Raw genomic sequence first — 16,458 nt, forward strand, 5'->3', positions numbered from 1 at the left:
CATCCCTGAGTCCAGGGGATCTTCTGGCTTCCTTCGACCTCAAGGATGCGTATCTATACATCCCTATTTTACGAGGGTTGTCAGAGGTACCTCCGATTCGCAATAGCGGAGGAGCGCTATCAGTTTGTGGCGGTGCCTTTCGGCCTCGCTTCGGCTCCCAGGGTTTTTTACCAACGTGTTGGTTCCTGTTCTGGCCCTACTATGGGTACAGGGGTTTGCCATCCCCTGATTTTCCTGGACGATCTCCTATTTCAGGTTGAGCTCCAGTGCCACTCTGTTGCGTGCTCTGTCGATCGCGGTTCAGCCGCTCCAGGAATTTGTGTGGACCGTTAATTTTCAGAAGTCGACTTTGTTCCCTTCTGTTTTGCCTCCCTTTCCTGGGGATTATTATAGACTCCCTCCAGGCAAAGGTCTTTCTTCCGGAGGACACGCTCCGGGTCCTGCAGTGCGAGGTCAGGTCCCTAAGGGACAACGGGTTCTCCTCGACTCGAACATGAGATCTCTGGGCTTGATGGTGTCGGCTTTCGCGGCGATCCCATTTGCACAGTTTTTACATGAGATCTCTACAAGCGGAGATTCTGGTCCAGTGGGACAGACATCCTCAGTCTTTGGAACGGAGGATTTATTTGAGCCCCAAGTAAGATCGAATTTCCTTGGTGGCTCCAGTCTCTGGCTCTGCTGGAAGGCAAGTCCTTTCGTCCGTTGCTATGGACGGTGGTCACCACGGACGCCAGCCTGTTGGGCTGGGGTGGAGTTCTGGGCAAGCTGTCTGCCCAGGGCACTTGGTCGGAGGGGGACTCCTCCCTGCCGATGTCTTGGAACTGCGGGCAATCAGGTTCTGTTTGCTCCGTTGGTCGGATCGACTTCAGGACTGCCCAGTGCGTGTCAGGACAGACAACGCAACGGCGGTTGCTTACATTGATCATCAAGTGGGCACCAGGAGTGCCCGGGCGGCCAAGGAAGTGGCCGAGATTATGACCTGGGCCGAGACGCAGGTCCCGGCGATTTCGGCAGTTTACATTCCAGGTGTGGAGAACTGGCAGGCGGACTGAGTCGCCAGACCCTGGACCAGGGGGGAATGGTCCCTACACCCGGAGGTGTTTCAGATGCTGTGTGCACGGTGGGGATCCCCGGATGTGGATCTGTTCGCGTCCCGGCTCAACAGCAAGGTGGAAAGATTTGTGGCTCGCACGCGCGGCCCTCTGGCAGACACGTTGGTGGTGCCCTGGCACCGGTGTCTCCTGTTTTACGCATTTCCACAGATTCAGTTGTTATCCAGATTCCTTTGCAGGTTTCTCTCGGAACCGAGGTTGGTGATTCTAGTGGCACCAGACTAGTTGCGCTGGTCTTGGTAAGTGGACATCATGCAACTGGTCGTCTAGCCTCCTTGGCGGCTCCCACTACGAGACTATCTTCTGTCTCACGGGCCTATCTTCCATCCTGCTTTACAGTCGCTGGCTTTGACGGCGTGGCTGTTCTCTCGTCAGCGGTCATTCCTACCTTGCTGAAGGTCAGGAAGGCCTCGTCTGGTTAACATTTATTATCGTACCTGGAAGGCCTATTTTGCCTGGTGGGAGTTGCAGGGGTTCCATCCCCGCTCCTTTTCGGTGGCGAGGGTGTTAGCTTTTCTGCAAGCTGGTGTGGAGCAGCGTCTTACGCTGACCACCATTTAAGGGCTAGCTGTCTGCGCTGGCCATTCTCTTTCAGCGCCCCTTGTTGTCGAATTCCTTGATCCGCACCTTCAAGGGGTGCGGCATCTGGCTCCCCCTAGGGCACCCTTGCCCCCTTGGGACTTGAATTGGTTCTGTCCGTTTTGCAACGTCCTCCCTTTGAGAACATTTGGGAGATTCCTCTGCCTGTGCTGTCACGGAAAGTTGTCTTTCAGGTGGCGATCACATCTGCTCGCAGAGTGTCGGAGTTGGCGGCCCTGTCTTGCCGCTCCCCCCTATCTGGTTGTTCATAGGGATAAAGTGGTCTTGCGACCTCATCAGTCCTTTCTTCCGAAGGTGGTTTCAGACTTCCACCTCAGTGAGGACAATGTCTTGCCTTTGCTGTGTGCGAAGCCTAAGCATCCTAAGGAGTTTGCCTTGCATTCCTTGGATGTGGTCCGGGCGATCAGGGTTGCCTGTCATCTACTGAATACTTCACACAGTCGGATTGTCTTTGTCCTTCCTGAGGGACCTTGGAAGGGTGCGTCTGCGGCAACCATTTCCAAATGGATCAGACGGACGACTGTTCAGGCCTATTCAATTAGGGATCAGGTTCCACCTTTCCCTGTCATAGCGCACTCTACCAGAGCGATTAGTGCGTCTTGGGCCTTCCGCCATCAGGGGTCAGTGTCTTAGGTGTGCACGGGCGGCGACCTGGTCGTCCGTGCATAGGGGAGACAAGGTAGTTTTAGCCTGTCTCCTCCTGTTGGGGTTTTTTTCCCCTTGTTTGTTTTGCTTTCCTGGGTTTTCTCGCTCCTGTTGAGCTTTCTAGTTACCCAGTGTTTTACCTTTCTGGTTCAGAAGAGGTTCTTTTCTCTGACCTGGGTGCTTCATTGCCTTTTTGACGGTTACGTTTCCCACCCCTCACATCTACACTGCTTTAAGACGTCCCAGATGTGCAGATTGTAAGAGTGCGCGGCGACTGTCAGAGGACGTAAGAGAAAATAGAATTTTTGTAAGAACTTACCGTAAAATTCTTTTGAGTCCTCTGAAATTTTATGGTAAGTTCTTACAAAAATTCTATTTTGACGAATCGGATCGGATGTCAGCGGACATGATCTGAACGGTCCGCCTGTGTGAAAGAGCCCTTTATTATCTGGTTTGCTAGACTAGGAAGCTGGTGGTGACTCCTATTTGAGATTTTTTTTTTTTCGGTGTCCTTACTTCTCTCGACCGCTCCCAGAGTTCTAATTGATTCCCAATATTGCCTCATGGGAAAAGTTTTTAATGAGGTGTATGAAAAAAACAAACAAAAAAAAAATCTGTGCAGTGCGAGGATATTAAAAACAATCATTTAACTTTATATCCAACAAAGTTGGCAAATGTTGGTGTGAGCAATCAACATCGTATTCTGTTTGGTAGCTTAGCTGTGTTTAGCAATGATACAATATATAATTCTGATTCCCAAGCACTCTTATAGCCAGTAGCTTAAAGGATAAGTTCACTTTTTGTAACATGGTGCATGTTACACCCATATTTAGGGTGTAGCATGTTACAAATCCACTAGCCCCCGCACCCCTCTAACTCGCCATTGTGACAGGGAGCTGGGGATCTTCTCCCCACACTGTCACAATCAGCAAAGAACATGGCCATGAAGGATTCGGCCTGCCCATCCATGTCAATCATTCAGAGTACTGTGTATAGAAATTTCTGCGGCTGTCGACTTGTAGCTCTCATTGAATTACCATGGCACTGTTCAGTGCTCTAGGTAGTTTATTGATGCTTCCTGTTAGAGTTTAATTGCTTGGCTGTACGATGTAAGAGTCTGCAAGAGCCCTGCATTGCACCCACGATCTGCTTATTGTGGGTGCAATGCTTTCCAGGCTCCCAGAAAAAAAATTGCACCTTTTTTTTTTTTTTTTTAAGAAAAAGTGAACTTATCCTCTACTTTCTTGCATCTGGACCTGCATGTACTCCTTTTGAAAAGAGAAAAATAAATAATGCAGTTTTCCAAGCATTCAGATTACTAAATTGGTTGTGTTTTTTTCATTGTTACTTATAAAACCTTTTCATCAGAAGATACAGAACAAAAAAAGAAGAGGAAAAGATCAAATAGTGAGGAAATTGAATCAATGTTTCAACCTCGCAAACTCTTTGGGTCATGTGAAAAGAACTCAGGTACATGTATTGGTCTGTTTCTCAGGCAAAGAAAGATTTGATGTGTAGAATAAGGCTCCATGTACACGGGACGCTGGAAATGGCTGTTTAGGAGCAGTTGGGTGTTTTTTTCAGAAGCCCCTGAACCCATCTACATTTTATCTTATCTGTCCATGTACACCAGGTCGTTTAGTCATTTGCAGGCAGTTGCGTTCAGGGACTTTTTTTAGAACGCAATTATTTGGGTTTGAACGTGTGTTTCCCAGCGTTTCAAACGCACAAACGCGTCCGAACGCGTTTAGCGTTCGCGTTTTTCCATTTTAAAGGGGAATAATTTTTTTGACCTCTAGGAACGGTTCCAAACGCCCGCTAAATGCGGGTACAAACGCGACCGAACGGACGTTTCAAACGTCCTAAAAATTCCAGCATTCAAAGGGACTTTTAACAACGTCCCGTGTACATGGAGCCTAATGGTTTTCTTTTATTTATTTTCAAATGTTTTTATTGGCTGGGTGTGCTCTAAACTGTAGGTTATGGAACTGAGCATATACGAAAGCTCTGATCACTGTCCTCCATTTACAACACAACACTCTTACAGATGTTTACAGCAAATTAAATGCATGACTGTTGGGATACAAGTGCTGATATCCAGCAAAATTGGGGTGACCAGATCTGTGTAGCTGTACAAAGGAGACTTGACACAAACTAAGTGCAATTATGATAAGATTTATTAAAGAGGTTCTAAAGGCTTCAGGTGTTTTTACCTTAATGCAATCTCTGCATTATGGTGAAAAACCTTTTATATGCATCTCCCCTAGTCCCCCATAAATATTTACCTGAGCCCAATCTCGATTCAATGTTGTGAAAACAGAAGCAGTGCTGTGCTCTCTATCCCACACTGGACTCAGTAAGAGTAGCAGAATTCATTGGCCCCTGCTGCTGTCAATCAAATCTAGTAAGGAGGGAGTGGGAGGACAGGGCCAAGACGTGCTGTGGGTCAATAACATACACAGCGCCGCTCAGGATAGAATCTGCATGTGTCCCACCATAGGAAGTAGTTTTCTACGGTGGCACACAGAGGAGGAGCCCAGGGCGATAGCTGGGGACCCCCAGAAGAGGAGGCTCAGAGCAGCGCTGTGCAAAACCATTGCATAGCGCAGGTAAGTGAAACATGTTTGTAAGGATTCTTTTTAAAAAAAAAAACAAACAATCACTTTAATAAAAGTAGCAAAAACGCATCCATGCAATAGAGAAACGCATGCAACAAGTGAAACGCTTTAAAAAACAACCTAACAAAGTAACTGATACACTATATACAAGCAAAGGTGGGTGATAAAGTTAAGCAGGGTAAGACAGGAGGTGCAAGGAACAGAGGCTGAGACGGGACAGGAAGGGGGCAGAGTGGGGGACAGGTAGATGCAGAGGGAACAAACTAAAAGGTAAAAGTCGGCAAGGTTTAGGGCAAAGGCATTAAGATCAGGATGTGTGGCACACATGGCAAAAGGAGGTATTGGGGAAAGCTAGAGGAGGGCTTAAATGCCCTCCCAACAGTCGGCATGAAGTGCTGACTAATTCCTGGGACCTGCTGGCTGTCCGGAGACGCCCCCTGTTGGATACTGGAACTACCATTCAGATCTGAGGACCGCAGTGCCACTAGCAGGTACACTAGTTCCTGATAAAGACTAAACTGTTAATTGGTATGTAGAGTAATTTATGTGGATGTGTTTATCTAAATCCTTCTTTCTCTATCATTCATCGACAGATGCAGCTCCATATCTTCTCAGACCATTGAGTTATGCTCCTCCAATCAGGAATAGGCACTAGGCAGGAAAAAGCTTTACCATGCCTATGGGGACTGTCCCTGCAGGCATATCTCCACACACTCTACTACAGCAGCCAGTTTGTTTCTGCCTAGTTTAGGAATAGGACAGAGTTCCCTGCTGGGACTTCAGTCTTGGCTATTAATAGGGGAATTGTTATATTGTGATTTTTTGTTTTCATAGCCTTTGGGGGAGTTACATTCTTCTTGCGTTGTCTTCCCACCCCTCATATTATATTAATACTGCTTTGGGACATCCCAATGGTCTAAGAAGATATGGAGCTGTGTCTGTTGAACGATAGAGAACTGGATTTTTGTACTTGCCGTAAAAAACTTTTCTCTGAAGTTAAACAGACGCAGCACCCGCCCCTCTGCTTCTGAGGGAATGGGGTTTTTTGTCTTCTAAACACTGCTTGCAACAAAACTGGCTGCTGTAGCAGAGTGTGTGGGTTTATGCCTGCAGGGACAGCCCCCATAGGCTTGGTAAAGCTTATTCCTGCCTAGTGCCTATTCCTGATTGGAGTGGCATAACCCAGTGGTCTAAGAAGATATGGAACTGTGTCTGTCGATGAACTTCAGAGAAAAGGATTTTACGATAAGTAGAAAAATCCAGTTTTTTTAAGTAGATTCCAAAAGGCTGACCAACAGTGATGTTAACAGTGTGGGTTAAAAAAAAAAAAAAACGTTTTTAGTAACACATTTTTTGCGCAATAAAGAAATTTGGTACGTGGATGTAGTCCTATTTACTGTATGAGTTAAATTGCGTGGGTTTTGAGGAATAATTAGCAAACATGTTACAATTAATATCCTTAATCGTTAGCCTGTTACATTTCAGAAGTCAGTTACTCAAAATGGTTTGGACCTGTAGAGTTGGAAGCTAGTTGAATGATCCTGGGATATTTGTATTCCCAATTGCAATTCGATTACAGTGGGGAAAATGATTTGATCCTCTGCAGATTTTGCTAGTTTTTCCCACTTGCAAAAAAAGTCAAATTTTCTCTTGCGTCCTCTGACAGTCGCCGCCCAATGGTATTAGCCTTTACAAATGGGTAATGGCACCCTTTGCAGGAGCAAGGCTAGGCAGATAATTGATTATCGGATTAATACAAAAAAACCTTTATACCTCGGCACGCCACTAGGGGGCCATCCCTCAGCCAATATCCTGAACCCAATCTGATATTACCTCAGTTTTAAGCTCCCTAGCTAAGGAGCTGATCTAGGTCTTTCTGCTGGGACCGTGTCTCTCAGCTTTCTTTGTTTTTTTCTAAATTCATGTGTTTTTCTTTGCACTATAGATTTTTTTTCTCTCACTATCACTAGTTAGTCAGGGATTCCTTTCCTGGAGGACTACAAGTGACTGCAGGGCTGGGCCTCGGACTGAGTATTATAGATCCTTATGGAGTCCCAGCCTGCTAACGAGCGTCGCAGGTTATTGGTACGCCCAGGCCTTGCAATGACATTGCCCCTCCGAATGGGGACAAGCCTGCGGAGCTGCGTCTTCGCTGAGGGTGTCTCAACCCGGATCGCCTGCATGTTGCCAGCATCCCTCCTTGGCTGACGGCACCCCCACTGAGGGTGCGAGGTCTCCTGTATCTGAGCGGTGCCTGCTTTCTGGACTGGTGAGTACAGATACCCCCTTGTCCCTGGGGACGTTTGGGGGGTTGTGGGCCCACTCCTAGGGGATAGCAGGGCTGGTGGTCTCTGTAGGATCCCCCTTCTGGCTGGGTTGGTGGTTTTCTCCCTCCCTGCTCCCGCTGGGGTCACTGTATGGGGTGCTGTAGGTCTCCCTGGGGTCCCTGATAATAGCCAGAATGTGTTTGTACACTTCGTTTGCCGCCGTTTGGAGCAGCTGCCGTATTTTATGGTGTGCAGATTCTAAGCTCTGTGTGTGGACAGGAGCCATGTTGGGACTCTGCACCGGCTCCCGATCGGTTGCCATCTTGGATGTGGGCAAATGCCTAGTAAGGGCAAGCAGCCATTTTCCCTGTGACATTTGTTATTGAGTTTCAATAGGCACCTTTTGTCTGGGCTTGAGGACTGGGCCTCTAGCGATCTGAAGTCACTTCCTCCTTCACACTTTATCCTGTGTAAAAATGTGCTGACAGGCTGGGGATTTTTGTTAATCCGTCTGTCATTTTTCAACCAAAACGTTTTTTACTTGTGGCTAGTGTGTTTTCACAGGGGGCTATTTCTGTAGCAGATTGTGGGGGGTCCTCGGGAAACGCCGATTTTAAAGGGCCAGCGTCCCTTTTTCATTTTAAGGCGAAAATAGACTCCCAGGATAATCCCCCGCAGACCTGGTGGAAGCTTTGGGTACACCTGAATCCTCTTCCATGGCCTCCATATCTGCTGCTCTTGCCAATTTGGCGTCCCAGGTAAATCTGCTGATGTAGGCACGCTCCTCCAAAAAACGGCCTGTGCCCTTCCAGTCCTCTGACTCTGAGCCCGAATTGGTTGCCACGGACGATGGTCCCCCTAGGGGGTCCCGGTCCTCCGCTTCTGAGAAGGAGGAGGGGGGGGAATCGTGGGAACGCGCTACGATGGATGCTCTCATTGGCATCATAACAAACTCTCAATCTTGACGATGAGCCAGCTCAGTCAAGTTAAGCAGTCTGTTTTCGGGTTCCGCAGACCCCAGAAGTCTGGTCAGGCTTTTTTCCTGCCCTGAGGAATTTCACGAGATTGTGAATGACCAGTGGCGGCGCATTTAGCACATGTTGGTGGTGCCTAAGCGTTTTTCCATCCGCTATCCGTTCATGGAGGCGGTAGACAAATGTTGGAAGGTGTCCCCAAGCAGGGGATCACACTGATCACACTAGGCTGAATAGGTCCATCTTGCTGCCAGTAGAGGATTCCCCGGTATTCAGGGATCCGGCAGATAGGCGTGTGGAAGCGCTTGCCCGCCACATTTATCTGGTGGCGGGTTCCCGGTTCAAACCTGTGTTTGCTTCAGTGATGGCTTCTCAGGCACTCACAACATGGGCAAGGGGCTTCGCAGCAGGATCAGCTCATCCACACTGCGATGTTCTTGTGCGACGAGGCTCCGTTGGTCGCCCAGTTGACGGCGGTCGGGATTGCGATCCACCGCATTACCTGGTTAAAGAGCTGGTCAGCTGACCACACGTCCAAAAAGACGGTGTCTGAGGTCCCCTATGAGGGGGGTCGCCTTTTTGGGGAAACTCTAGATGAGTTGATTAAGGGAAGCACGGGAGATAAGAGTACTCTGCTCCCCCAGGTCACCAAGGGTAAGTCCCCCCGCACGCGGAAGGGGCCCTCCTTCAAAACTCAACATAATTGCTTTCGTGCCTTTGGGACGCAGGAGAAGGGTAAACCCTTCCAACTTCCCGGTGGCCATAAGAAGCTGTGGTCGGGTAAGCCAAAAAACTGGTCAGTCTGGTTCGGCGGCCCAGTCCACCTCTTCCTGAAGGGAAGCCCTCACCCATTGTCGGGGTGGGGAGACGTCTGCTTTACCTTCAGGAACCCTGGTTGTCCGGGATTCAGAACAGGTGGGTTCACGAACTGATTTTTTCAGGATACAAGATCGAGTTTCATTCTCGCCCTCCAGACAGGTTCTTCCCATCCATTCTCCAGCGGTCCCCCGATCGTCTCAGAGATCTCATGGGGGCAGTGCAAGATCTGCTTGCCCAAGGAGTCATTGTACCCGTTCCCTCATGGAAAAGGTTTCGCAGGTTTTACCATAGACTTGAAGGATGCGTATCTCCACATCCCTATTTTCGAGGGTCATCAGAGATATCTCCACTTCGCGGTGGCTGGGGAGAACTACCAGTTGCCTTTCGGTCTCGCTTCAGCTCCCAGGGTTTTCAAGGTGTTGGCTCCGGTTCTAGCTTTACTGCTCTTACGGGCATTGCGGTCCTCGGTTACCTGGACAACCTCTTGTTAAGGTCAAACTCATGTGTGACCTTGGCGAACTATCTGGCCGTGTCAGTTCGGACACTACAGGAGTTCGGGTGGACCATCAATTTTCAGAAGTCAGCATTAACTCCCTCAACTTGTCTTCAGTACCTAGGGATGGTCCTGGACTCTGCTCAACTCGTGTCTTCCTTCTGGAGGACAAATTCGGGACTCTGCGGGAGGAGATCAGTGCTCTCAGGCGCAACAATCTCTCGTCTTTACGGATCTGCATGCGGGTTCTGGGCCTGATGGTCTCGGCCTTCGAAGCAGTTCCGTTTGCTCAATTTCACGCCAGGTCTCTGGTTGCTGGGATCCTGGAAAGGTGGGACAGGACGCCTCAGTCCTTGGACAGGAGGATTTTTTATTGAGTCGTCCGGTGCGGTCGGATCTCTTGTGATGGCTCCAGTCGCAGTCCTTGCGCAAGGGTTGGCCTTTCCAGGCCTGTTATGGACGATTCTCACCACGGATGCCAGCCTGTCAGGCTGGGGAGGAGTTCTGGGCACGCTTTGTGCCCAGGGGACGTGGTCGGCGGGGGAGACTTGGCTACCGATAAGCGTCTTGGAGCTCCGAGCGCTCCAGCTTTGTCTGTTCCGGTGGTCCTCTCAGCTTCAGGGGTGTCCAGTCCGGGTACGGACGGACAATGCCACGGCTGTGGCTTGTATTAATCACCAAGGGGACACCAGGAGTGCCCGGGCGGCCAAGGAAGTGGTCGAGATTCTGTCCTGGGCCGAATCGCATGTACCAGCATTCTCAGCCATTCACATTCCAGGTGTGGAACACTGGCAGACGGACTGTCTGAGTCGCCAGGCTTTGGACCAAGTGGAATGGTCCCTACATCCGGAGGTGTTTCACCTCCTGTGTGCCCGGTGGGGGACCCCAGACGTGGATCTGTTCGCGTCCCATCTCCACAAAGAGGTGGAAAGGTTCGTGGCCAGGACTCGCATCCTCTGGCAGATGCCGCGGACATGTTGGTGGTGCCTTGGCACCGCTATCGGCTACTGTATGCCTTTCCTCCGATTCAACTGTGTTCCAGGTTCCTCCGCAGGTTGGCGTCAGAACGGATGTCAGTCATTCTGGTGGCCCCGGAATGGCCTCGACGGTCCTGGTACGCAGACATCGCTCAGATGGTCATCGAACCTCTCTGGTGGCTTCAGCTGCGAGACGATCTTCTGTCTCAAGGACCGATCTTCCATCCTGCTTTACAGTCTCTGGCTTGAACAGCATGGCTGTTGAAAGCCAGGTCCTGAGGGATAGAGATCTTCCTCAGGCAGTCATCCCTACCTTGTTAAAGGCTCGCAAAGCCCCTTTAAGGAAGTTTTTTTTTGCAGCACCTGGAAAGCGTATTTTGCTTGGTGCGAAGTGCATGGTTTTCACCCTCGAAGGGCGTGGATCAGCATCTGGCGCAGACTACGGTCAAGGGTCAGTTGTCAGCCTTGGCCGTCTTTTTTTTCAACAACCTTTGGCGTCGCATTCTTTGATCCGCACCTTCATTCAAGCGGTGCAGCATTTGGCTCCCCCGAGGAGAGCTCTTGCTTCCCTGGGATCTGAATTTGGTTTTGTCAGTGTTACAAAAACCTCCCTTTGAGAACATCAGAGATTCCTCTGTCTGTGTTGTCACCGAAAGCTGCCTTTCTGGTGGCTATCACGTCGGCTCGCAGAGTGTCTGAATTGGCGGGCTTGTCCTGCCATTCTCCTTATCTGGTACTTCATAGGGATAAGGTATTTGCGACCGAATCAATCTTTTCTTCCCAAGGTGGTTTCTTCATTCCACCTCAATGAGTATATCGTGTTGCCTTCGCTGTATGCACGACCCAAGCATCCTAGAGAGTTTGCCTTGCATTCTCTGGATGTGGTCCGGGTGGTCAAGGTGTACTTGTCCGCCACGGAATCGATTTGGCAGTCTGATTTTCTATTTGTTCATCCTGAGGGACCTCGGAAGGGATCGGCCGCCTCTGCGGCGACCATTTCTAAGTGAATCAGACAGTCGATTGTTCAGGCCTATTCCATCACGGGTCAGGTTCCTCCTTTCCTGGTAAAGGCCCATTCTACTTGAGCCGTTAGTGCCTCTTGGTCTTGGGCTTTTCGCTATGAGATGTCTGTGGCTCAGGTGTTCAAGACAGCGACCTAGTTGTCCGTGCACATTTTCAAAAGTTTTACAAACTTGATGTTTTTGGCATCTTCGGATGCTTCCTTTGGCCGCAAGTTTTGAGTGCGACAGTTGTTTAAGGGGACATTGTCTTTACTGTCCCCCCTTTTTTGGCGTGTTTGTTTCTGGGTTTGTTCCAGTTTTTTCCTGTGGGCTCAGGTTGTTACTGGCCTGACTGTTTGCGTTACCTTCTCATTTGGTAGCGTTGTTTTTCCCACCCCTCATACCTGCACTGCTTTGGGACGTCCCATTAGTGAAGGCTAATACCATCGGGCAGCGACTGTCAGAGGACTCAGAGAAAATAATTTTACGGTAAGTTCTTACAAAAATTCTATTTTTATCATAGGTGAATTTTAATGACAGAATATCAACCAAAAATCCAGAAAAACACATACAAATGTTATAAATTGAGTTGCAGTTCAGTGACTGACTAAAATAAGTATTTGATCTCCAAGGAAAACAGTTTGCCAATGAACATCAAAATATTTCAGGGAAGGATTGCAAAGAAGTACTGTGGTCAGATGAGACCAATATTTAGCTCTTTGGCATTAGTTCGCTTTGCCATGTTTGGAGGAACAAAAATGCTGACTATGACCCTAAGAACTGCATCCCTACAGTCAAGCACAGAGGTGGAAACCTTATGTTTTGAACTGTTTCTCTGCTAAAGGTACAGGCCGACTTTGCCACATTGAGGAGCCAATTGATGGGGCCATGTATTGTAAAATCTTGGATAAGAACCTTTTTCCCTCAGCCAAAACACTGAAGATGGGTAGTGGATGGGTTTTCCAGAATGACAGTGACCCAAAACATATTGCCAAGGCAATAAATGAGTGACTCAAGCACATTAAGATCATGGATTGTCTCCAGACCTTAATCCTATAGAAAATGTATGGAGGAAGCTGAAACTTTGAATTACCAAGCGACAGCCAAGAAACCTTAAGGATTTAGAGACCTGTAAAGAATGGACCAAAATCCCTTCTGAGGTGTGTGCATACCAATTACAAGAAACATCCTACTTCTGCTTGCCAACAAGTTTCTCCACCAAATACAAAGTCATGTTTTGCTTGGGGATCAAATACCTATTTTACACACTGAACTGCAACTCAATTTTTAACATTTGTATTGAGTATTGTTTGGATTTTAGGTTGATATTCTATCATTTAAAATACACATGATAAAAATTATAGACCCTTCATGTCTTTGTAAGTGGACAAACTTACAAAATTTGCAGGGGATCAAATAATTCTTTCTCTTTCATTCATTGACGGACACAGCTCCTGGTCTTCATAACCATTGGGTTATACCGCCCCCAACAGGAGTAGGACACTAAGCAGAAAAAGAATATGGCTACGCCTGTGGGCAGTCCCAGCAGGGGATATACTCCCTCTCCCTGCTATAGGTTCTCAATTTTGTTACAAGCAGTGTCAGAAAAATTTTATATAATTAGTGTTGAGCAAAAAAATCTTAGATTTCAGTGTCAGAAGAATTACAACTCCATATAGGGGTGGGTGCTGTGTCCGTCAATGAACATCAGAGAAATGGATTTTACTGGAAGTCAAAAATCCCATTTCTCTATCGTCCATAAACAGATGCAGCTCTTATGCTTCTTATACCATTTGAGTTATGCTGCCCCCTACAGGAGTAGTACTAGGCAGGAAAAAAGTTTACCACGCTTACGGGGGCTGTCCCTACAGGCATAAACCCACACACCCTGCTCCAGCATATCAGTTTTGTTTCTGCCTAGTGAAGGAGTAGGACCTCAGTTTCCTGCTGGGACTTTGGTCTGTTTTTTATTCTTTTAAGAATATTTTGTTTTATTTTCTTAATTTCTGCTAGTTAGTGTTCAGGGGGATTCCTCCGGGTGAACTACAAGTAATTGCCGGCTGAGGTGTCGCACTGGATAATCTAGATCCTTAAGGTCTCCCAGCCTGGCCTACGAGCGTGAGCAGGTTATAGTACCGCACTAGGCCTCGCCACGACAGAGTCCCATTTTGGATTAGGACGAGCCTGCGAGTGGATGTCTCGCTGGGACGCAATGACCTGGAACGCCCTAAGTCGCAGCGTGCCTCTCGGATGGCAGCACCCCCACTCCGGGTGGGAGGTGGTCTGCCTGGAGCGGACCCCACTCAGTCCATGGTATGGCCTCCTGCCCTTATTGCAGGTTTCACCTGGGGGGCGCTATAGCTGCGGTGCCTGGCGTCCTAGGGAGGGGGGGGGGGGTGAAAATGGTACCTTTTTCCTGCTGGGTCTGGTTTTGGATCCTCTGTGGCCTCCAATTTTGGGTCCCCTGACCGCATGGCGTGCCGTGGGAGCCGCCATCTTTAGTGTTGGCATAGGAGAATTTCTCCCTATTGACCTGCATGGTTCAGCCATTTTCCCTGTGCTTCCCATTGACTTGCATTGGCAGCCATTTTTGTGTAGCCTATGGAGCTACACAGGCAGCGTGACCTTTCACATTCTTTTCAGGCTGATGTCATATCCTGTGACTTTCACGTGCAATCTGCTGCACAGATTGGCTCAGGTAGTTTCTCTGAGAGGTGGTAAAGTACTGGGGCATATGTGGGCATATCCCTGCGCACTCTGCTTTCTGCATATATTTAGGGGACTCCGCATACTGTGGTGATCGGTGGTGGGGGCCGCACTCATCGCTTTTAAAGAGACAGTTCTCCTGTTTTCTTTTGAACTAATTATGGAGTCTCAGGAAGTGGTTTCACCCTCAGACCCCTTAGTGCGACTACCGGGCTTTCCGTATCGCAGTCGCTGGCCGTGATTTCAGCAGCACTGGAAAGCCTGGTGATCAAGGTGGATTTTGTGATGAAAAAGGTTAAAAGCCCGGAAACGGCCGCTGCCTTCACTGTCATCGGTGGGATCCTCTGATTCAGAGACTGATATGGTCGCCATGGACGCCCCCCTCCTTGAGGGATCGCTGTCCTCGCAATCGGATGGTGAAGAGGACCTGTTCCTCGGCTGGAACGCGCTTTGGTGGAAGCCCTGATTGTTTCAGTAAGGGAAACTTTAAAAAATGGCAGATGAGCCTGCGCCGGCAGGGACACGGGCGTCCTTTGGCTCCCGTAAAACCCAAATATCAGGCAAGGTTTGCCCTTGTCCCGAGAATTTTAATGATATTAATGAACAATGGCGGCGCATCAAGCACAATGGCGGCGCATCAAGCACATGCTAGTTGGGCCTAAGTGCTTTAAATGCCATTATCCCTTTGCTGAGACGGTTTCGAACTCTTGTACGGTACCACCTAAGGTAGATCATCCTGTATCCCTGTTGAACAAATCTACTATAGTGCCTGTGGAAGATTCCCCGCTGTTTACGGACCCGGTGGACAGGTGGGTGGAATCCCTTTCCCACCACCTTCATATGTTGGCGGGTTCAATCCTGAAACTGATTTTTGTCCCTGTTTTGGTATCAGACGGTTAAGGAATGGGTAAAGGTTTTTAAGGGGAACTTGGATGCTGACTTAGTTTCCCCGGAGCTGATGGAACTTATGGATCAGATATCCCAGGCCCTGGTGTTCCTGTGTGATGCGGCTCCCCTGGTGGCCAGGGTGTCGGCTGTGGGGATTGCCATAAGATGCATGGTGTGGATGAAAAGCTGGTAGGCAGACCAGGCTTCCAATGAGGCCTTAACAGATCTCCCTTTCCTGGGAAAGCCTTTATTTGGCAACTCGCTGGATGGTCTAAATGGTGGGAAGAGTACTCTTCTTCCTCAATCCCCCAAAGGTAAGGCACCCTGTAGTAAGCGGGGGCCTTCCTTCACCGCTCATAGACGTTTTTTTTCGTGCCTCAGGGGCGTAAGATAAAGGTAAGCCGTTCATGGCTTCTAGAGGGGTGTAAGATGAAGGTAAGCCGTTCATGGCTTCTAGAGGGGCGTAAGATAAAGGTAAGCCGTTCATGGCTTCTAGAGGGGCTAAGAAGCCATGGTCAGGCAAGACCAAGACCAGGCAGTCCGGTTCTGCGGAAAAGTACTCTTCAGCATGAAGGGGCACCCTCACCAGTTTCTGGGGTGGGGGGGATGTCTGCGCTTCTTTCCGGAACCCTGGACTTCCTTAAAGCGAAGTTCCGGCCACAAAATCGACATAATCGATTTTGTGGCCATCCGCTTCCTATTTGTCACCTGAAAAATAAATGGATAGTTAAGTTTTTTTTTTTTACTTGTTATTGTAGAAAAATATACTCCCCTTTCTTCCACTTCCTCCCTCGGCGGCCGTGGCCCGCGACGTCACTTCCGGTTTGCAATGATTCCTGGGAGCTGAACGTCATCGCTCCCAGGAATCGATGCACCGGCCCCGCTCGTCACTTTCGGAGATGCGCATCTACACATTCACATTCACATCTATGGGGGGACACCAATGATTTTCTGCGCTTTGCCGTGGCAGAGGAGCATTTTCAATTTGGGGCGTTACCAAGGTACTGACCCCAGAATTGGCCTTGTTGCGCCAAAAAGGGATTGCGATCCTGGGATATCTGGATGATCTCCTATTGAGAGCGGACCCTCACTCGACTCTGTCAATTACAGTTCAGACCCTTCAGGAATTCAGGGAACTATCAATTTAAAAAAATATGCTCTGACTCCTTCAGTGAGGTTGGATTATCCGGGGCGGACTCTAGATTCCGCCTTGGCGAGGGGCTTTCTTCCCCTGGAAAAACTTCAGAGAAGTTGCAGGGAGCAATCCGGTTGCTGTTGGAAACCGATCTGTCCTCACTACGGACTTGCATGAGAGCCCTGGGTCTGATGGTATCTACCTTCGAGGCGGTTCAGTTTGC

The 16,458-nt window shown here is 48.9% G+C and overlaps 1 protein-coding gene across 1 annotated transcript in view; it reads left to right on the forward strand.

Moving 5' to 3' along the window:
- SYCP2L (synaptonemal complex protein 2 like) overlaps positions 1–16,458 on the forward strand; it is a gene marked incomplete at its 5' end in the record, with an annotated part of 320,901 nt that overhangs the window by 199,698 nt on the left and 104,745 nt on the right. Inside the window, one exon of the mRNA XM_082258962.1 lies at positions 3,726–3,827. Coding sequence (XP_082115088.1) covers positions 3,726–3,827 — 102 coding nt within the window. The remainder of the gene's footprint in view (positions 1–3,725; positions 3,828–16,458) is intronic.

The sequence above is a fragment of the Pelophylax lessonae genome, assembly GCF_965119305.1.
Source record: "Pelophylax lessonae genome assembly, chromosome: 5".
Taxonomy (NCBI): domain Eukaryota; kingdom Metazoa; phylum Chordata; class Amphibia; order Anura; family Ranidae; genus Pelophylax; species Pelophylax lessonae.